Source organism: Dipteris shenzhenensis, chromosome 32 (genome assembly GCF_047967505.1).
Source record: "Dipteris shenzhenensis isolate YYH24624 ecotype China chromosome 32, Dip_SZ_1.0, whole genome shotgun sequence".
NCBI classification, from domain to species: domain Eukaryota; kingdom Viridiplantae; phylum Streptophyta; class Polypodiopsida; order Gleicheniales; family Dipteridaceae; genus Dipteris; species Dipteris shenzhenensis.
This window is the reverse complement of record NC_141627.1, coordinates 4,283,260-4,306,166: the sequence shown is the minus strand read 5'-3', so window position 1 is coordinate 4,306,166 and position 22,907 is coordinate 4,283,260. Positions and strand designations below refer to the sequence as shown.

Here is a 22,907-nt window from a genome sequence, read left to right as displayed (position 1 = left end):
CATATCCAAAATGGTAGAGGAATTGGAATACTGAATTCTTGATTTCCAAGCCATTATGATTTGATAGATCATCAGTGCAGTCAATCGGTTGGTGCTCAATAATTCCTAGCGGATCACAATAATCTTTGCATAGGGGATGGAAATAGATCCAAGGAAGGTCGTATCTATCTAGGAAGCAAAGGCACCATGAAATGCAAAGGAAGTAATGAGGGTCATTGGCCAGGTGAAGTGGCATGATAGATTCCTCAAGTATCTCTCATATGTCTGCCAACAACTAATTAAATTGGTGAAGAAAAATTAGCAATTTATGTGCAGGGAAGAATAGGAATGGGCATTCCAAATCTTGAAGAAAATCTTGGTTGTAGCATCTATCTTAGACCTACCAAACTAGAACTTGGAATTTCATGTTTTTGTGGATGCAGCCAACATAGCCACCAGAGCAATCCCATCAAGTCTTCAATCAAAGAATAGGGGTGGATAGTAGCAGTAGCCTTTTTTGCCCTCATCCGTCGCCGAGTTGAAGCTCACGCAAGGGAGAGAAGGTGCCTCTGGATTCTTAATCAATGTTTCCTGTGGGTGACTATTTCATCACCCCTTTTCCCTTTTCTTGGGCACCACTGGGCTTCGCCCCCATCTCCTTCTCTTTGTTCAATGTACTTCCTAAGTGGAAAGTAGATGGACTTGCTTGTGACTCCTTCTCATGCTTTTGTCCTAAAGTTGTTACTTCTGTTTGCAAACCTCACTATTTTGGACTTGCGGGAGGGAAACTAAGGTGTGATGCCTTCATCTGCAGAACTAGATTGAAGATCTTTGGTGTCACTCTTGACCACCTCCTAGTACCTTGAAGGCGTTGAGGTACTTTTAGAGTGAGTGATAGGTCAAAAGGTGCTGTGGTGCTATGTATAAAAGCTCAAAATTTTTGAAATCTAGTCTTCAGTTGTATGGATGCAAGTTTGAGAAACATAAGATTTCCTTCTGTCCAAGAGGTGTTGTCTATGTTTCTCATGTTCATTCCTTTGTGAATGCCTCTCACCCCCTTCCTCCTTCTTGCTTCATGCATTCCCTTCCCTTCTGTCTCTCTTGGCTCCCTCTTCCATCTCCCCTCCCTTTCTCCTTCTCCACTTTCTTCTCTTGAGGATTCACATTGCCACAACTTTGAAAGCCATTGAATTGACACCTTGGACTGCATGGGCTTGCATTGCTCCGACAAGGAGTAGTAGAAGGTGGAGATTTACCTTGGCATTCCTCCAAGATCCCCTCAACATGTGGAGTCCTCGAGAAGACATAGCCCTTGAATTGGTTCTTCCATTTCCACCATAGACCTACCAAAGATTCAATATTCTACAACTAATGGAGCCTTCTCCCACTTTAATATCCCTTCTATTTGTCAAAATTTGCCAGTTTACATCACACAAAAGGCCCCCCCCTTGAGCTGTCCACATTTTGTGCATCCATAGGCCTTTTATCCACCCACCATTTTGTGCATTATAGGCCTTTGATCCATCAGCCATGGACATCCATCCAAACGCCAAGCTTGATCAATTTTAAAATAAAGGTACACATGTCAGTTGAGTAAATGCTAGGTGACCCTTAGCCCATGGGCTACCATAGTAGGTTCACTTGGTCTTAAATTAATCCATTTCTTAATCTTACAAGGCCCTTTGAAGAGCTCGTTTCCCCACTAATGACTGAACAATAGGAGAAGATCCACTCAAAGGAAAGTATGATCCAGAAATGTTGAAACAAAGAAAAAAGAAAAGTAGTAGTCATCGATGTGTGGACACACTTAATCTACAAAATGTAGAAATCCTTGTGTATGGGTTTGATTTGAAAAATTCTAGTCACTTGCATAAAAAGACCCATAGATGTGTAAAGAAAAAAAATCTCCCACGGAAGAGAGTATGATTTAAATCATGTACAAAAGATGTTCTTGTATTGTTATTGACATGAAATAACAAGTTGTTTCCCTTGCATAAAATTGGTTATTTTTTGTAGTTTTGTTGACTTATTAGGATGAAATATGCTCAAAAAAAGGATGTTGATTGGTAAGGAGGCACCTGGATGATTAAGGAAGAAAGAAGGAAGTGTAAAACCAACTAAAGGGGAAATGTCTTTGGCGGTTTCAAGTAAGATGACTTTGAAATGGTAGAAGATAATAAGGGAAAGGAGGACGTCTTTGGGAAGTTTGGAAAACTAGTCTAGGAAGGCAAAGAACTTAGCTTGGAGAGAACCTAGAGGTGAAACATGATAAATATAACAAGGTAAAAACCCTTTTTGTAATTGCAACCCTTGATATGGGTTGATGATGAGCATCAAGACATTGATCTTTTTGGTTGGTCTACATTGAGGTGTACTCTAGTGTCGAGGATGTTACCTACATCCATCTAAGAGAAAGCGATATTAGAATAAATCCACTCCCTAGCTTGGGACTGCATGTGTCATAGACCCCGACTGCTTGTTATCACAGTTGAGAATACACATCGGAAGTCACCCAAGAGATCAAACAATACTGGTAACAAGAAAAGACTCCTTTAAGAAGGAAACTTTTCGTGAAAGAGCAAGAAGAGGAAGAAGGATCTCTCATAGGGGATTGACCATATTTTCAAATTCCATCCCTTGATGTGCCGAGACCTGTATATAAATTGATCAAAGTGCGAGCTAGCATGTGATGTATTTCTAACATTAGAAAAGAGAAATCAAAGCATCTTAGCACTATTTTGGCAAGCCTGGATATAGCTCAGCGCTTATGCTTATATTTTACAATCCAATATTAGAATGGTAAAAGACAAAGAGGTATTGATATTCCCACCTACATTAACATGATAGATTTACACCTTTCGTATTACAACAACTCACATTAGGTATGTAATTTTCTGATCAGGGTAGAGCTACCAGAAAATGGGTGACCTACATAATGATTAGCATACCCAGTCGAGAGGCATGCTACGTGAGCAAACATACTTCAACTTACAAATGCCTATAGAATCGAGCAGGCTAGTAACTCCTTGACACTACTACAAAGCTCTGAATCATCGCTATAAAAAAAAGTATAACACTACGTAGCAATAGGATAGAAGTCATTGGTTGAGGGACTTGGTTGGAGTCGCATAGCATTGTAGAATGCAAGGAATCCATTGGCAGCATGCGAAAAGCTCCAAAGAAGCCAGATTTGCATGTGTAATTGTGGGAATACTTCAAAGCAAAGGTAGGGATCATAAGGTTCAAAGGATATTGACTAGAAGAGGCAAGGTAGAGTTATGGAAGAAAAGGGAAGGGAGAAGAAGCATGGCGGAGAGTTGAGCAACCAGTAGAGCAATCAAGGGAGGAATGATCGAGGTAAGGGTGAGCCTCGAGCCAAAAGTCACAATGAGGATGTCTGATATTGAGATATGGGCAGACGAGGAGTCAAAAACTTTTGTGCAAGTTAAGGACAACGATGAGTGCTTGGAGTCATACAAGTGCTTTGTTGGTATTGCTGAAACAAAAGAGGATTCCATGGAGTAGCCTAGGGTTTCAGGGTCCGATGGATGCTATGGCTCCAAAGGGGGGGCATTACAGGATTACATAGATTAGTTGAAATTTGTGCAAGCACACAGGTAGTAGGACTATGTACTTTACTTCTTGTGGAAGAATCTTATCTTTATGTGTCTTAGAAAATGCGAGATTGGAAGGAATATGCCTTCCTAAGAAAGAAATAAATGCTTCTATTGTGATGACCAAGGCATCTTGTGAAGGATTGCAAAAAGAAGAAGAATGATTAGAAAAAGAAGAGTGCCAGCTCAAAGGCAAAGGAGGCATCTCAGTTGGTGGTCACAGAGGAGCTTTTCTTGGTGGCATCTCCGAGTGTTGCTGAGATTAGGTATATGGACCCCGGTGTTACTATTAGGATGTCTGACATTGAGGATTGGTCAGGAGAGGAGTCAGAGACCTTTGTGAAGGCGATGGACACAATGATGGGTGTCTGGCTAGTGTTGTTGACATAGAGGGGGATTCATCGATAGGACCTGAGGGCTTAAGGTTAGATGGAAGCTGTGACTTAGAGAGGGCCAACAGAAGGGGAAGTGTGGGTGCTTCTTCAAATCTCAGAAATAGATTGCTAGAAGGTGATCATGGAGAAGGTGTACTAAAGCTAGAAGAGTAATGGCTTGAGAGTTCAATGGTGGCTCATGGTCCAGAGGTTATTAGGAGATATTCTTAGAATATCATTTCTCAAAATGGTTCTTTTGTTGCATACCGAAAGGATAGGTTGAAACAGACCCTAAGAGCATGGTGCATGAAAGAGTCCAAGCTATTCACTCATTATGAGGGGGATAGCTAAAAGATGGTGGCATCTAGATTGCTTGAGTTTGAAGGTGGGAAGGTGACTGAAGGTGGCGGTGCCATCTGGTGCTACCTTGAATGAACCTGTGTACCAAGTTGGTTTGCTAGTGCAAGACCGGACTTGGTGGAACAGGAGCCACTGGTTGAAAGCCAAGAATTGACATCAACACTGAACTATTCCAGAGGGCTACGACATGAGAGATATTGAAGCATCTTCATCGACGAGTTGGCATCGGCCTGAGATGTGTTGGTGAGAGGGGGTGTTGGAAAAGTCATCTCCCCATCTATAAGCCCCCATATAAAGAGAGCGTGGGGGAGGTAGACTTAGGATTAAGGTGGTTATTACATGAGCAGCACCTAGGCTACCATATGGGTAGCAAACCAACTTAGAAAAGGATAGAGAGAGGGATGCCACATGCACATAGTTTGCCATGTGGGCAATACAATCCACACATAGAACTAGGATTGTGGAGAAGCCTGCAACAGAGTTGGAGCAAATATGACAAAGTGGGGTGACTATGAGACAGGTGGTGAAGCACTACAAAACAATATGGCTATTGTGGGAGCTAGGTACGGAGCTAGAGCCAAGGATTCTAAGCCACAATAGGGCCAGAATGAAGGCAGAATAGAAAAGGTAGTTAGGCACCTGTTTCAAGGGAAGTGTGGTTAAGGAAAGAGCAAGAATACAACTTGGAACATGGCAGCTAGCATGGTACAGGTACAGGTCAAGCAAGGGGCTAGGAACAACAAGGAAAGGGGCTACAATATGCAGTCTTCTTGCCCTTATATAGTGTTTGGATTGGCTGACCAACCAGGTTGGGCATCACACAAACCCATATAGGTCCTCGTTGAACCATGCATAGGACTATGGGCCAGTTTACAAGGTCGACCCAATAGGGAGGATCAGTCGGCCTATTTTGGGGGCTTCTATCCACTATAAAAGGAGCCCCTTGGGGGCTCATTCCCCATCCATTGAGGTAGTACTTTAGGTAGCATATTGGAGCAGGAATGCATCATATTTGGGCCACCATCTATGGGATTCAATGGGGGCTAAAGAGTTGTAGATATAGCTTAGGAAGGGGCTGCACCCTTGGCTATCTTCCAAGGCAGCAAGTAGCAGGGATCAAGGCACGGTGATAAAGTTTACTGAAGCTTGGCAAGGAACACGTAGGCTTAGGGATCTAGAAGTTCACATATGCATACAAAAGAAAGTACACATACATAGTGCCTTCACATGCACTTGCAGAGAGTATAGTGCATAGTGCACATGCATAAACACATACACTGTCATGCAAAAAGTAGTGCACATGCATAAACTATCATGCATGCACACACACACACACACACACACACACACACACACACACACACACACACACACATAGTCGTCTTCTTAGTTGGATATGCACACACGATCTGGTGTAGGAATGGGTGTCCGGTCTTGCTTATCTCCTAATTTCATAATTCATGTCATGACATTTAAAAGCATAAAAGCCATATCCATACCCCTTCCCCCCTATGGCTTATGATTAATCATCAAGTATATGGGCTTGCCTTCCTTGGGTAAGTTCTAAATTAATGGTATAGTCTTAAAGGCATAATCTTAATGGCATAGACCTTGAACCCTTCACATATTGTACATGCCTTTGGACTAATGTTGCCCTCCCTTGGACGCCCTTTAAATTCTAATAGCTATATAAGTCATTAAGGTGACTCTATTACTTCCATACATCTCCCCTAGTACTCCTAGGTCTTTAGTGAGTAAATGCTTTGTTTATCACCAGTTGGGGCTTCTCCCAAGAAAATAAAGAATAATCTTTATTAGAATTGACTTTGGTCAAAGAATGATTAAGTTAATTAACCAAGAATAAGTTTTATTGTTTTACTTTTGCTTTGCATCAATAAAAAGAGAACTATGGGGACACCCACAAGGGACTAGAAATAGTCCAAGAACTAGAATGCATGCATTAGAGTAACCTTTAACGGGTTAAAGTGTTGAATGTTGTTTGTGGCAATGTGTAGGACCAAGGAGAGTGCAAAGAAGCCCTAGATTAAGGGGAAAAGCGCAAAAAGCAGGTCCTACCAAGGCAAAAAGCATCCAAAAAGTGGGCACTTATATGGAGGAGGGCCCTAGCTAGTTAGACAAGCAGAAAAAGTAGTGTAATTCTCAAGAAAAGCCCTAAAAGCAGCAGAAAAAGCTAGAAAGCTTGGTTTTTGAATAAAAGTAGCTTTTAGGAAGAACAAAAGCATAAAATAGCTTTTAAAAAGCACTAAAGCTAGAAATAGCTTTCAAAAAGCAGGCTTAGCTTTTTGCTAGGCCAAGTTTATAAAAGAAGAGCCAAAGAGCTCAAGATCATTCAGTTTTGTACTCACTTCATGCTCTTGTGAAGAGCCAGTTGTACAAAGACTATTTTCTATTGCAATAAAGACCTTCAGGGGGGGGTTAGCCCTTCTTTCTGGCCCCTAGTACTATGTTCTTGCTTCTTTCCCTCATCTCCCAACAACTCTACTTGTCGGCAATCACGTTTCAACAAGCTCTTCAAAGTTCTGGTTACAGATTCTAGTGCAGGAGCAAATTGTGATTTCTTCTATAGAGCACGTCTTGGATTACGTGCCAGCTTCTTGAGCCCGAGAATGTTTCCTTTGCTGCGATTCTGTGCTAAAGTGTTTTCTTTGCTGCGATTTTGGTTTCTACATGTGGATGGAAGCTCATAAGCGCCTGCAAGCCGTGCCCGAGAGCCCAAGAGGAATTTGTGATTGGTTTGAGGGTTGTTCTTTGGTTTAGTTATGGTTTGAGTGGTATCAGAGCCAAGGTTGGTTGCTCTCTTTGGTGACCACGATCCAAGAATCTTGCAGGCTCAGAGATTCGCAAGCCCTTACTGTATCTGCGTATTTCTGGTCTCGATTCCCCGAACATCTGTGTGTTTCTTGGGCCGATTCCCTAGACAATTGGTTGCACCATATGACTAAAAGCCACTCCCACCCTACCATGTGAGCGTAGCCCAAACCGAAGAAATTATGGCACAAGTACAGGATTTACTCTCAAAGGGACTTATCAGGCCCAATTCTTCCCCCTTTCTCCAGTGCTCTTAGTTCAAAAGAAGGATGGCTCTTATCACATGTGTGTGGATTATAGAGCTCTTAATAAAATGACAGTCAAGAACTAGTTTCCAATCCCTTGCATAGACGATATTTTGGATAGATTGAAAGGAGCCTCTATTTTCAGCCGCATTGATTTAAAAAGCGAATATAATTAGATAAGGATTCATCCCCAAGATGTCCACAAGATAGCTTTTCAGACTACTTTTGGACTTTATGAGTTTTTGGTGATGCCTTTTGGACTTACCAATGCACCGGCTACTTTCAATCGAATGATGGACAAAATTTTCAGATCCCACAGGCACTTTACACGTACTTTCTTTGATGACATTTTGGTCTTTTCTAAGACAGAAGAAGAGCACAAAGAGCACTTGGCTACTGTGTTTCAAGAACTCGAAAATCATAAGCATTTTATAAATGCCAAAAAGAGTGAATTCTTTCTTGACGAGATTCGTTATCTTGGACACATTATTTCTAAGGAAGGGATTCGAATGGATCCAGCTAAAATAAGAGCTATATAGGAATGGCCAGAGCTCACCTCGGCACATGAAGTACACAGTTTTCTTGGACTTTGTTCTTATTATAGACGCTTCATCAGACACTTTGCTGACATAGCAGCTCCCTTGATTTGACCAAGAAAAACGTAGTCTTCAGGTGGGGAGAAAGACAAAGGATAGCTTTTAATGCTCTCAGAGAAAAAGTTAACAACTGAGCACATTCTCATTGTTCCAAATTTACAGAAACCGTTTGATGTGGACTGCAATGCATGTGGAGAATGTGTGGGAGCTGCTCTTCATTAAGAAGGACGAGTCATTGTTTATGAAATCCGGAGGCTGTGTGGTGCAGAGATGTTTCTTGGTGTTTATGAGAAAGAGATGTTAGCAGTTATTCATGCTCTAACTATTTGAAAGCATTATCTTCTTGGAGCTGATTTTACGGTCAAGACTGACCACCAAAGTCTCCAGTATTTCCTGACTTAGACCAAGATTTCTGAAAAGCAGATGAAGTGGGCAAATTTCCTGTCCATGTTTCATTTTCAGATTCTTTATACACCAGGAGCTCAGAAGAAAGTTGCAGATGCTTTATCCAGAACGCCTAAAGCGAATAATGTCACCATAGCATATCATCGGGACTTGGAGGCCATGAAAGAGCTCTACTTACAGGATCCAGACTTCGGAGAGATCATGAGAAATATTCAGTAAGGAGTATCATCCATTCAGTATACATTGAAAGACGAGTTTCTCATGAAAGATGATCACCTTTGTGTGACTCAAGATATGCGAGCCAAAGTTTTGGAAGAATGTCATGCTCCTCCTTGTGCAGGGCAGTGAGGCATTTTGTCTACCCTTTGTCTACTACTCAGGCCATTGAGAGATATTTCTTTTAGCCAAGGATGCAGAAAGACATCCATAAGTTTGTAACGGAATGTCTTACGTGCCGAAAGGTAAAGTATGACAGGCACAAGACCCCAGGATTTCTCATGCCGCTGCCCATACCATAGGGACCATGGGAGAGTATTGCTATGGATTTCATCTTTGATCTTCCTAGATCCAGAAACGGGAATGATGGAATATGGACTATCATTGATAGGTTTAGCAAGCATGCCCATTTCATTCCAATAAGAAAAACCATTAAGGCAGACCACATGGCCAGATTGTTTTTGGCACAGATCTTCAAGCACCATGGGATGCCTAAGTCAATTGTTAGTGATCGAGACCCTAGGATGACTAGTCTATTCTGGAGAGCATTATTTGATAATATGGGGACAAAGTTGGACTTTTCATCTTCTTTTCATCCTCAGTTTGACGGACAAAGTGAGAGTGCCAATTCCACGGTATTGGATCTTCTCAACTGTTATGCTTCTGAGCAAGAGATCGAATGGGCAAAGTATCTTCCTCTTGTGGAATTTACATACAATAACACTGTTCATAGTTCCACTGGAAAAGCTCCATTCGAAGTTATTTATGGAAAGGTGATTTTGCCACCTATTCTCAGAACAAAGGATGAGATATTTGCAGCCGACCAGTATGTCCGAGACTTAGAAACAGCTTTCTCTCAAGTCCGGACAGCAATTGAAAGATCTTAACATAAGCAAAAGAAGGCATCAGATAAGCATCGAAGGGAGATGAACCTCCAAGAGGGAGGTTGGGTATTACTAAAGTTTGAAAAAGCACATCTCAGGAAGATGAAAGGAAAAGAGAAAGTATATCCCAAGTTGTCTCCAAGATATTATGGGCCATTTTGGGTTAGTGAGCCCATAAACGAAGTTGCTTTTTTCAACTAGAGCTGGTTGGAAGATTCACAATGCTTTTCATTTGAGTCTTCTAAAGAAGTATCAAGGACCAAAGCCACAGAACCAGTTCAAGAAGAGCCACCTGAGGTGGAAGAGATGGAGGAGATTCTCCAACCATAACAAATTGTATATCATACAGAAAAGAAAGGACCCAGAGGCAAGGTGATCCGTAGATACCTTGTCAAGTTTAAGAACTATTCGGCACTTGATGCCAAGTGGGTAGATGAGGACTACTTCTCATAGTATCCTCAAGTTTTACAGTTGTATCAAGAAGCTTTTCAATTGAGGACAACTGTTTAGAAGCCGAGGGGATGTCACCAGTTGGGGCTTCTCCCAAGAAAATAAAGAATAATCTTTATTAGAATTGACTTTGGTCAAAGAATGGTTAAGTTAATTAACCAAGAATAAGTTTTATTGTTTTACTTTTGCTTTGCATCAGTTAAAAGAGAACTGTGGGGACGCCCACAAGGGACTAAAAATAGTCCAAGGACTAGAATGCATGCATTAGACTAACCTTTAACAAGTTAAAGTGTTGAATGTTGTTTGTGGCAATGTGTAGGACCAAGGAAAGTGCAAAGAAGCCCTAGAATTAGGGGAAAAGTGCAAAAAGCAGGTCCTACCAGCAGGTTTAGCTTTTTGCTAGGCCAAGTTTATAAAAGAAGAGCCAAAGAGCTCAAGATCATTCAGTTTTGTACTCAGTTCAAGCTCTTGTGAAGAGCCAGTTGTACAAAGACTATTTTCTATTGCAATAAAGACCTTTGTGGGGGGCCAGCCCTTCTTTCTCGCCCCTAGTGCTGTGTTCTTGCTTCTCTCCCTCATCTCCCAATTACTCTACTTGTCGGCAATCACGTTTCAACGAGCTCTTCAAAGTGCCTACGCTTTGTTCAAGTTCCGGTTATAGATTCTAGTGCAGGAGCAAATTGTGATTTCTTCTATAGGGCTTGTCTTGGATTGCATGCTAGGTTCTTGAGCCCGAGAGTGTTTCCTTTGCTGCGATTCTATGCTAGAGTGTTCCCTTTGTTGTGATTTTCGTTTCTACGCGTGGATTGAAGCTCGTAAGCGCCTGCAAGTAAGCCATGCCCAAGAGCCCACGAGGAATTTGCGATTGGTTTGAGGGCTGTTCTTTGGTTTAGTTACGATTTCATTGTTCTATGCATTTCTAAGTAAGTGCAAGTTCATAATAATCCCCATGGTACTTTTTCTATTTTTTTGTCTTCATGGAGTTGGCTATGTAGCTCCAAATTGCATTCATAAGCTTAGCAGGGAGGGTGGAGTAATTCCCTACCCTTCTACTTCAAGCCTTGGATACCTTTACGAGGAGTAATGGCTTGAATGGTCTTCAAAGTACATTAGTCCTATTTGTAGCACTTACGAGGAAATCGAATAGGACCTCCCCAGCAAGAATTGGGACCTATTAATTAATTAGTTGCGATGGCCTGCGCGTGTAAATTCTCAATTAACTTAAGGTAATGACGCGACATGAATTCGATTAACGTAAGGCCTAGTGAATTAAAGAAATGAAGTTTCCAGAAGCCGTGCGAGCCATTGGGGCAACTTCTTGGAGAAGCTTCTACTCTCTAGAAGCTTCTGCAGGCTACTATAAAGAGCAGGGCAGGTTGGGAGAAGGGTAGAGGAGAAGGGGCGCTATAAAGCCTCCCAACCACTACGATGAGCAGCAATGAAGGAGGATGAAGAAGAAGCAAGGGCTGAGTGCAGGGAGAGGGAGGGCTGAGAAAGGATGAGGGAGAGGGAGGGGAGGGAGAGGGCAGAGTGAGGAAAGGCTTGAGCAAGGAGTGACACGAGGCAGATGAGAGAAGAGCACAAGGTAAATGAAAATTGCATAGGTTAATTGAGAATATTGAGGGGGAGCCATTCAGGGCTTAATTAATTGATAGGGAAGGTGAATGCGAATAGGGAGGAAATCAAGTAGAGCAACATAGAGCCAAAAAATCCTTTAAGGACATCCCTTGCCATAGCTCTCTCATGGACCATCATTGCCTTCCTCTATTTCCTTGCCCTATGAGCTCCAAGAAATGCATTTAGGGGAGCCTCAAAACATCAAAGAAGTTTCGAAACTAAACTTGCATTCGTCAAAATCATATGATTTTAATAAAAAGGCCTTTGCAATTCGTTTCATCAACATTGGAGTATCTATTAGCATCATTTCAGCTTTGAAAATTGAACCTCTTGTCGAGTGACATCAATTATCTGAAATATTATTATTGACCCTTGAATCTTCAAGGATGTTTTATTAATTTTTTGATTTAGAAATTAGTAATATGATTTAAATTTCAAGTTCTACGTGACATATTAAATGTATGTGCACTATGTTTCATGAGTTTATTTAAGTATTGGAGTGTTGATGGTAATAATCTAAAATGTTTTGTCCCGTCCAACTTCTTGATATCTCCAAAATTTGGAATTGTCGAAGAAGGCGTGGTTGTCATATGAACAGTGACCGTAGGTGCCGGAGCACCTCCACCAATCCCACCGCCTCCACCGGAGTTCTTGGAACCACCTACCCCGAAACCTCCACCAAACCTTTCTTTGTAGACATAGCTCCTGGAAATCATCTGAGCAACCAAATAAGCAACCCTTCTACAGTAACCAAATAGACTCTGCATACACGTGACTGAATTTGGGTCACCCTCCTCACAATGGCACAATCCTCCAATCGTGGAAGTCGATTCCCTAGAGCCTTGAATCAACATCATCCTTCAGTGTGGTCCTTTCCTTTAAGCTCCCCTACTTGTGAACCTCCTTTTATCCTGTCCCACTCTACTGCCGCCCGCTGCTTGGTCGCTGCTGTGCTGAAGCTGCTTGTGCTATTGCCACTGGTTGCATCTGCCGTTGCTTCATTCCCACCCATTACTGCTGCTGCTGGTCACCTTGACAATGCTCCGCGGCCACCCATAGCTGTCCAAAAAAATCCCCCCTTACCAGCTGCTGCCACTGTAGTCCAAACAAGCTGTGTAATGCATAATTGATGAGCTGCTGTAGGGCAGCCTACACAGCTGGGCGACAAGCCAACACAGGAAGGTAACCAACATCAAAAACGAAATCTGACATTGGGCACAAAAATTTGATGGAATTCTATCGACCACACTCAGTTGGAGCTTTTAGTGGGAGATCTTTACTACATACAGGACGCTATGAAGTGCCGAGTGGGAAGGCATGAGATTGGCCATGACAATGGCTTTTGAGAGTCTATCACTGATGGATCCTCCAGTGCGCAACACTAAAGAGTTTATTACCAAAATGGAGTGCCTACCAAAGGACATCCCAGCAGATTTCAGACACATTTCAGAGATATCGCAACTCAAGATGGGATCCAATCAGTCCCACATAGAGATCAGGTCACTCATGCCGAGACATGATATAGGAGTCATAACAGCATATGACAAGAATTTCTCCCGACGCACGGAGTTTCTCTTCTGCAGTTCATATTTCATCAGTATACACCTCTAGTTCCCCCAATAGGGAGTGTACTCTCATGATGATTACAAATTTCAAGGTCTCATAGGCTTTTTGGCCTTCCGCAAACCTAGTTCTGTTGAAAACTTAAAAACGAAAAAGATAAAGCTCCAAGGTTTTGAAAGCAAGGCTTGAAACGTAGGAAGAATTCCGAATCGATTGCAAAGGTGGTCCATGAAATCACATTGGATATGAAAGGTATATGTGAGATATGAAAGACCCATCAAAACAACCATGCATACATCACATCTAGCACAGAAAGGACATGATCAAGGTACTTCTGCAAATGAAACACTGGAAGCTGAACTCACGCCAAGGCAGATAATACGAAGGCCAAGCAAACTGGAGAAGGTTAGGCATGTACAGGGAAGGACAGGCTGTCATAAGACAGTTTTACTAGGCTCTCAACCTTTAGCTTATGTAAAACAATGAGCCTTGCTGCTTGCATCTGCAGTAGGTCACAAGACAGTAGGTCATTATATATCTAGATGAATCCAGGAATATGCCCAAACTCATCCTCTAAAAACACAACACATATTGCAGTTTCAATCTCATGATTGTCACTCATAAGGTTGAAAACCATAAACTCCATCACGCATAGCAGGGACTAACTACTATGACATCCCCACTGATGTCCTCGGCGCCCAACAGTGGGTGTAGACCAACTATAAACATATGCACAAAACCTATTGCATTTTCAATCTCATGGCAGTCACTCATAAGGTTGACAACCATAAACTCCATCATGCATAGCAGGGACTAGCTACTATGACATCCCCATTGACGTTATCAGCACCCAACAGTGGGTGTAGACCATAGCATAAATATATGCTCTCACAAATACAAATCCACACACCCACACATACTTGAGCATCCATTTATACAAAGGTCTTTGTACTGAATTTCTGTCGGCACACTGGAGGTGACGGGCAGACTCAGCCATGACAAAGGCTAGCACTAAAGGAGAAGGCTAATAGTCCGGACACATTCTCTTATTCTACAACTGCTTCTGAAGATTATACGATTTCGTTTTAGCCTCTCCCACACGAGCATCTATGCAAAAAATTGCTTAGACGATCTAGCAGATACGGCAAAGCACCACTTAAGATAGAATACCTGTAGCAGCCTGTATGCTTGTAGGTTGTATGCAGCCTCCAATGGACATGAAAATACATCTCTCTCTCTCTCTCTCTCTCTCTCAGTCCAGGTCCTTTTACAGTGTGTATACTACTTAAGCTTGGTACAAGCAAGCTGAGATCCAGATATCTGAGAACCCCTGCTGGACATGACGCAAAAAGGATGATCAGATGCTGATGTCATCAGCCATTCGTGTAGCTGCAATGGTACAGTGCAGAAAGTGAGTGCAAGCAATCTCTCCTCAATTCATGCTTGATTGCTGCTTCAATGGCCTACCTGTGGTGGGCCCCTCGGATTTCCACTCAATTTCTAAGCTTAATGAGAGCCCCAGCTGGACATACCCAAAAACGACAAACAGATGCCTGATATATTAGTAATTTAGGTAGCTGCAATAAGACAATGGTTGTCAGGTACAATGCATAAGTGCACATAATCCATCTTAAAAATTTATGCTTGATTGCTGCTACCGACAGCCCTATCTGTGCTGTGGGCCTCAGATTCCCACTCAACTTCTGAGCTTGAATAAAGAGTGACAAGCTCGGGTGGATAATGTTGTCTTCAAAAAAGGGGAAGAAAACATTTCATGTCTTGAACCAACTTAATCAATAATGTGAAGAAATAGTAATCTAGCAATAAAGTAAAGATACATAGAAAGTGCTCCAACTGAGGAGCTTTGTGCAATCTTTAAGAAGAAAGAAGCAATTCTCTTTGTGGTGCCACATCACTCTTTAACAGGCTTTGCATCTCCTGAAATAAGTCTGCAACAAGATAAAAGATAATGAATGCCTTGCAACAGGTGCATCCATCCTAACTAACAGCTTCACACCAATACCAAGGACAAAAAAAAATGCCCAAAAAAGAAGAAACAATAGCTTGTATAAAATCCTTCGAATTTTAGGATTTGGGGTGCAGCATACCCATTGTACGATGCCCATCGAGATAACTGATATAACTGTACACTCTCGTTTGCTGCATGGCAAGTCAGAAGTAGATAATTGCGAGGCTGGACCATCCACGCAAACCTCATAAATAGAGCAGAGTACACACACATCACTGCCAAAGACATCAGAGCTTTAGTTCAGCATTTTTTCAAATAGTATCTCTGGGCAATCTTTTGCCCAGTTACAAAGATTGTACAATGTGAGCTCAAGAATGTCCTCACATGGTTCCAATGCCTTCAACACAGACAATGCTTCAATAGTTGTCATTTTTTTGAGCAGGAAATAATAAGTACAAGATCCAAAACATACAAAGACCCATACCGATGCATCTACCAACCAAACTAAAAAAGACCTGTACAAGCCTAAAATGAGCTTGTGGCTGAGTCAAATCATAGAAACAGACTAATACCATTGATCCACAACTCAGAAGTATCAAAGCATGGCACCAGACAAGTAATTCTCTTAGAACGTTTAGAAAGAAAGACTACATTATCATTCCTATCAGTGTCACATAACAATTACCCTGATGACAAAAATAAAGAGTGAGTTGATCTCCAACAAAGAAATTTGGACGACGCAAAACACCCAAACATCCCTTCCACATAACAATGCACACACGCTCAGGACACAAGCCGTCTGTCAAACCCTCCTATCCAGGCCTCAAAAATGCAAAATACCAAGCTTTACTGAGAGAAGCCATACATGGTGATGCTCTTAACATAAAGTTTAATGTGCACAGACCTGAGATCTACTTACCACTACCTAAGCTATGCAATAATTTAGAGGTCAGAAAGGCAGCCGTATCATGGAATGACCATTCTACTAAAATATCTATCTATAGGCAGCCTTTTGATAGGCACATGTCTAGTTGAACACAGCAGGATTTCAATAAGTTCATCATAAATCAATGGGCCCTCCCACTAATAACAAACAAGGATCAAGCTTTTGGATTTAAATGATCCTCACGAAAATATTCCAAATCTATAGCCTATAATCGTCAATTCCAAACATTTCAGATCAATCTGATCAAATAGTCTACCCTTTTTCTCCCCCTACAAGTGACATGAGAACAGCAGTTTCAGCCACTTATGTGGTATTTTCTTGAAAATTATCAATAAGTACCTCTCTTTCTAACGCAACAGAATAGTACATCCAAACAATCTAGTCACAAGCGCAGGAAGAATGTCAAAAGCTGCACACCCCCAACAATGTATGTAGCAAGATTACCAGAAGTCATGTTGCCGGATATAACTTCAGGTGGCTTTTGTGTATCAACCAAGCCCTGTCAAATAGAGACACAATATCAAAGACACAACCTGGTATACCGTTTGAAAAACTTAAAATCCACCTGAACTAGGAGTCATCAAGTCTCCCAAATAGTAGCAACCCAAGAGCTACATGCTATATGCAGTAAAAGCCAAAATAAGTCTTCCACTTCATGCTTCTGTATACACTCAAATACCACCTTGACATGTTACAATAAATTTTTGTTTATGCAAACAGGCACTCTATGTGAAGTTGTAGCCCCTGAAATGCAAAGTCCTCTCTCTTTCATGAGTGCTTCGGAATACTGTTTGTTTTTCTTATGTTACACAGCAAAGAAGTGTGTAGGGATAGAGAAATGGACGCTGCATACGGCCTTCCTATGGGGAAGAGCGCACTCCAATGAACGTTGAATACGATCCTCCAATGGTGAAGAGCGCTCCAGACTAGTATTATGTTGACTCTTGCTCAAGCATACAGCATATGCAACGTGTGTGCGAAGTGGATATGGGTGAGGTGAGTGAATGTGAACAAGAAGCAATAGGATGAGACATGAAGAGGCTCACACCTCTTCGTACCACCCCATTTACTGAATTGGGATATACTAGCCCAATTAAATCACTAAGGTTCCCCCCTTAAGGCTTGGACCTTATAAAATTGCACTCCAATGTGTATATATCCCCACCTAGGCGCCTAATGTATGACTCTTTTTATTTCATTAATAAAATAAGTGTTACACGTACAAATTTGTTGCTGCCTAAAGCAGTGGCTCCAGTTCGACGGGCCCTATCTACTCAAATGATCCACCGCCATAATGTCGGTCAGCATTCATCATAAACACAAACATATGTCACACCATCAAATTGGCACATAATGTAATAATATTCTGATGTCTATTAATTAAAGAAATAGCAATTTTCCTTGTAATGACAACCCCTCTTCCTAATGATAACCATTTTTCTTGTAATGACAAAATAACCATTTTCCTATGGAGTCTAGGGGAAGATGGGGAACCTTGGGTTTCAAGATGTGATCAAAATCCTGAAAATTGGAGGTGTTTAGGAGGAATTGTGTAGTTAAATGTGTGTTGGAGGTGGTCGTGTTCTCATAGGGGGTAGATTGGTTAGGAGGTTAAAAGGCTAAGGTGTAATGTAAATAAGTAAAAGTAAAGAAGGATCGAGTGGATGAGGTGGCAAGGGAGAGAATTTCAGAGAAAGAAGTTGAAAAGGGGAATGGGAACGGAAAGAAGGGGGAGGATTGTACAGAAAGATGGCGGAGTTTTGGAAAAGGGATGAATATGTGTGCAGTTCTGGTGTTAGCTTCTCTCCCCTTCACCCTTCGCCAGTTTCAATGTTCTATACACACAATTCTACACTGGGAAAAAACCTTTCACAGCACACACACACACACTTTCTTTAAAATATAAAACCACTGTCTATTAAATTAAGAAAACATTAATGTACATGGAGGATAGACTCCAGTGTGGAGCATATCACGAAGAAATAAAAAAAAGGAGAAAACACATCCATGTCAGAATGATCCACGTCACCCTCATGACAGCTGTCAAATATAGACTGTCGGAGTGACGCAGTGGAAAAAGAATAGGGCTGAAAAGACTGATGACCCAAGAAAGCACGATTCCGCTGTGTCCAAAGTGTCCACAATGCCCAAAATTTGACCCAATAAAATAGAAGAGAGTATTGGGTGCAAGTCTCCCAAATATCCAGAAGAATTTCCAAAGGTAGATCAGGGAATCTGAGACACAAATGTTGGGAAATTCAATCAAGGAAAGAACATGACTGAGGACAATGCCAGAGCAAGTGCGGAACAGTCTCGTGACTGTGCGGGCATCTCAAACATCTGGAAGGGGCTATTCGTCGTTTGGCTAATGTGACTCCCACAGAAAGTACACACACACACACGCGCGCGCACACACATTATGATGCTTTCTTTTGGTCATCAAAAGAACATGCTGTTTTGAAGATCTGAAATTTGCATTGACTTGTGTCCGTGTGTTGGTATGCCTGATTTTTCACAGTAAAAGTCAAGACTGAACACAGGACACTCAAATACTTTCTTAGCAGCCCAGCTTGTCAGCCAAGCAATAGAGGTGGTTGAGTTCAATATAGTCATAACATACAAAAAAGGAAAATAAAATGTGGTTGCAAATGCCTTGTTTAGAGTGGGCTTGCATATTGTCTGCTGTCTCCACTATTTACCAAGATTGAATACATGGCATAAAAGAGGAGCATGTGCAGAATTAGAGGGCAGCAACCGTATTTTCAGACTCACAAAACCCCTCATGTCAAGATTATCCTAAATTTAAATTTGCACAATGGCTTCTTGTGGTTTCAGGACAGAATTTATTTGGTTCCACAATGGCACTATGGAATATTGGTGTTAAGGCCCAAGGGAGATGCATTCATCCCCTATGGTATGGCAGGACATACAAGCATCGCAAAGACCTATGAAAGGATAAAGCAGAGCTTCTTTTGGGAGGGTCTGTGGTGCAATATGTTACTGAATGTTTGCCATGCTACAAAATAAAGTAGACAGCAAAATTAAAACTACCCATTCCATGGACACACATAGCTATGGACTTCATCACTGGGTTGCCCTTGTAGAGCCCATTTCATCCCTACCAAGACATGCTATTCAGCATCGCAGGTTGCTTGGCAGTTCGTTGATCATGTTTTCAAGTATCTGGATTTCCTCAAGAGATTGTCAGTGGCAAGGATGCAAATTTTATGGGTCATTTTTGGCAGGAATTGCTTGTAGTCGTGGGCACCATACGCACTCCTAGCATAACATACCATCCTAAGCATAACATACCATCCTAAGGCTGATGGAGAGAGTGACCAAATGGGTGGAGTAATAATTGAGACATTTCTGCCATAACACTCAAAGGTCTTGGGATAAATGACTTGGGCTTGCTGAACTTTGCTACAATAATACCAAGCATTTATTTATTGGGATGAGCCCATTTGAAGCAATGTATGGAAGCAAGATCAGGATGCTTTCCACAATTTCAGACATGGCTGTGAAAAAACAGTACAAACGAGATGACTTGGAATGCATGGAAGTTCTTGTCATGCCTACAGGCTGCAATGCCATCAAATACTGCCAGGCAGCCTAAGAATACAGCACATGTCAAAAAACTTATAGTTGACTTTTTGGTCAAAAAGTCGACACGTTGACTATTTGTTGGAGTTGACTTTTGACTAACTTGGTCAACGGTATGTGTTGATCAGCCGACCAGGGTCAGTCAATCTGCTCTAAAAGCCTATATAAGGCAGCCCCGTTGGCCTCATTCTTCATCCAAGTCTTCTAGTGCTCAAGCCCTCAGCAACAGCGGCTTCAAGGAGCAAGATCAGGGCAGGAGAGTAAAAAGCAGCCCAGCAGCCCCTTCCAGCCCTCCTTCAGTTAGCCCTCAGCTGGTTCAGTCCGGTACAGCAGTCTCTAGTTCTCTTTCGTAGTGAGGGTTCATCCCCTCCATGCAGTATTTAGTTCTTCAGTTCTTTACAGTTGTATTCAGCACTCAGGGCGAGTTATTGTTCCGTTATTATTTTCCCCTCTGCGGAGGCCCACTATATTCTGTCCCTCTGATTCTCACACTCACTCCACAGTTCCAATTGTGTTTTGAGTGCTTTATTCTCAGTTCAGATATTAGTGAGCAGATGAGAGATTGAGTTAGGCTATCTCACTGTTACAGTTCTTCTACAAATAGCTAAAAAGAAATATGCAAGATATCCAAGCCAAACAAAAAAAGTATGCAGATGAATATAGGAGGTATCTGGTTCCAGAGAAGGAGATTGTGTGCATCTGTGTCTCCACATCTTTTGTCAGGCTGATAAACAGCACTTTGCTGTTCTGGAACCCATGTGTGACAGCCACAGCATGCAAAAGCGAATGCGAATTCAAAGGGCTAAAAAGGAGATAATGAGTCCTATTTCCTTCATTGTGCAGGACGTTTTGATGTCAACTCCTTATCGAATCTAAGACTTCCTCCTGCTTCCCACTTCCCACCTCCCTATCTCCCTCTCTCTCTCTTTCTATCTCTCTCTCTCATTTTCCCTACTCACCAACAGCTTCCCCCTTCCTGCCACTCCTTTCCACTATTTTTCTCCTTTCTCTACATCCATCCCATCACCTTCTCTACCCTCACTCAGGAGTTTGAGCTCATGAGCAAGGTCAAGGACCAAAGGCCCACTCAATAAGAAGTACCAGGACCACACAGGCTATGGCAGTTTCCTTAATACCATTTGGATGGAAAATATGGTAGTTTCCTTAATGCCAAGGAAAAGTAGAGGTACAACAAGGAGCCCCTCTTGAACATTGCTATGAACATGGATATGACAAGCCTCGTCAATAGTACATCCCCGCCACCGGCAATGATACTGTTATGCTCTAGCCGAGATAGCATGACCTCGGAAAGATCGGTGGGCATTTTCTCTTAGATGACCGACTTTTGTAATATTTTATGTGCGTAAATAAAATGGTCAAGGGAAGTAACTGCCAAGGTCCTAGGTGAGGGTGTATTGGCATCGACTAGGTGGTTCTGAGTGCTCAGTCCTAGGGTGCACCTAAATGTGTAATAATGCCAAGGGGCAAATGTTTTAATTGTGCCCCAAGAGAGGGGTAAATGGTGTACCAAGCTAAAGGTCTAGAATTATGACATGTGGCAGAAGGAACCATCTAGGGAACTGAGGGCTTGTGGATATGCATGAAAAGAAATTGAATTACGTATCTTTTGTACATGTGATCCATGAGATAGGCTGGGTGGATATTCGGGATGCCAGTGCCTGTGATTTTGGATTAGCTAGTGAATCAACGACAAGCTGAGAGTTTAGAAAGTGTTCGTAAAAGATACATTTGCTGATACTGCAACTATCACATCAAGGTGTAGAAAAGTGATCCTTTGGCAGCTTTACACTGATGGCAGACTACTTGCAGAGTAGCATAACCTCCTTTCAGTACCTTGACTAGACATTCCTAGAGCATCTAAGGGTCCCAATCCAAATCCTATAACACAAGTTCAGTGCATGCTGTGAAGCAACTTTGATAAATATTAAAGTGACAAGCTTTAAAATCCAGCGTCTCTCTGCAATGATTTGCTGGACAAAATCTAGCCTGTTAAGCGTGCGCCTCAGATGCAGTCAAGTTGTATAATAGAATAAATGCATACATTATCCATGGAAGAAGACGGAATATTACAACAATCATGTCGAATGTACTAAGTGAAAACTTTGACCAAAATCAGGATGTTGTAGAACAATATTTTTCCAGGCGACGGTTATGGGGCTCTGCGCGCTGAAAATTTGATTAAACGGAAATTGAAAATAGTCAAATCAATCCTAGGTAAATCAACAGCATGCCCTTCTCAATGCTAAGTACAAAATCCTAAAAAATGCAATGAGTATCCCGATAATTAGACTCTACAAATCAAGAGCACGGCAAAACGCACGCGTCAACGCAACGTTTAACCTACCAGATCGCAAAGCTGTTGCCTAAGCCCCTGTTAATCGAACCATAGCATAATTATAATGAAACGTGGCAGAGACGCGCAGCATTCTGAGGTAGATCCATGATAAAGCAACACCTCATCGAAGGCCCAGAATAGGTAAAAACAGGCCAAAATTTGACACTATGGAGAAATATAAGGAAGAAAGTCTTGTTTCAAAACCTGGATATCTGAAATGTTGAGAGCTTGAGACGGGAAATGGGACTTACAGCGGCGACGAAACCCCAATTGGCGACAGGGCCCCAAAAATGCGTTGTCTTGGGACCGACGGGGCTGTTGAGGAAGGCTCTGAAAGCCATGTCTTCTGGGACGGAGCGATGAGAACCGAGAGAAAGGGGGAATGGGCGTGAAAGAATTGCTCAAGGAAGAATGGGGTAATGGTTGAAGGTTCCTCATGTTAAGGAGCCAATTGTGGCACGGATCTGAAGACCTCATTCGAACAAGGAAAGTCTTAATTTATGAGAAAAATTCGAGTCTTAATTTATGAGAAAAATTCGAGCAACCACTTTCATGTGCATGTGATACATGTATATGTATGTATGGGTTGCAGAAACTCTTGCAGTCGCTGCATGGCTACACACATCGAAAGTGTCCGTTATAACCAACCTGGCACTCACATGCATGCATCCATGTGTGCATGTGCATACACACACACACACACACACAAAACACGTGTGTGTGTGTGTGTGTGTGTGTGTGAGAGAGAGAGAGAGAGAGAGAGAGAGAGAGATGAAAAGACCACCTAACAATTTAGTTGTTATTGTTTCACACTAGCCTAGCCCAACCTTTAGTCTAAGTAAGCTCAAGAAGCAACATCTCAAAATTTTCCCCTAATCACACACAGGCAAGACGCAGCCCT

General features: G+C 42.0%; 1 protein-coding gene across 1 annotated transcript; it reads right to left on the bottom strand.

Annotated features, from left to right (window-relative positions):
* Nucleotides 1–14,512: 14,512 nt before the first annotated feature.
* Nucleotides 14,513–22,480, bottom strand: LOC147880203 (mitochondrial pyruvate carrier 1). The gene is made up of 4 exons (XM_087370918.1): nt 22,258–22,480; nt 16,492–16,546; nt 15,241–15,376; nt 14,513–15,081 (listed from the first exon to the last, which is right to left on the bottom strand). Exons 1-4 carry the CDS (start codon nt 22,345–22,347, stop codon nt 15,045–15,047), a joined length of 318 nt encoding a protein of 105 aa, XP_087227044.1. The 5' UTR covers nt 22,348–22,480; the 3' UTR covers nt 14,513–15,044.
* Nucleotides 22,481–22,907: the final 427 nt, after the last annotated feature.

What these genes read in the sequence shown, in the direction of transcription:
- LOC147880203 (XM_087370918.1), bottom strand. Translation starts at nt 22,347, where the DNA reads ATGGCTTTCAGAGCCTTCCTCAACAGCCCCGTCGGTCCCAAGACAACG. An exon ending in ATTGGGGTTTCGTCGCCGCT is followed by an intron (nt 16,547 to 22,257) that starts GTAAGTCCCATT and finishes TCTATTTGACAG; the next exon opens with GGCTTGGTTGATACACAAAA. An exon ending in CGATGGGCATCGTACAATGG is followed by an intron (nt 15,082 to 15,240) that starts GTATGCTGCACC and finishes ATCTTGTTGCAG; the next exon opens with ACTTATTTCAGGAGATGCAA.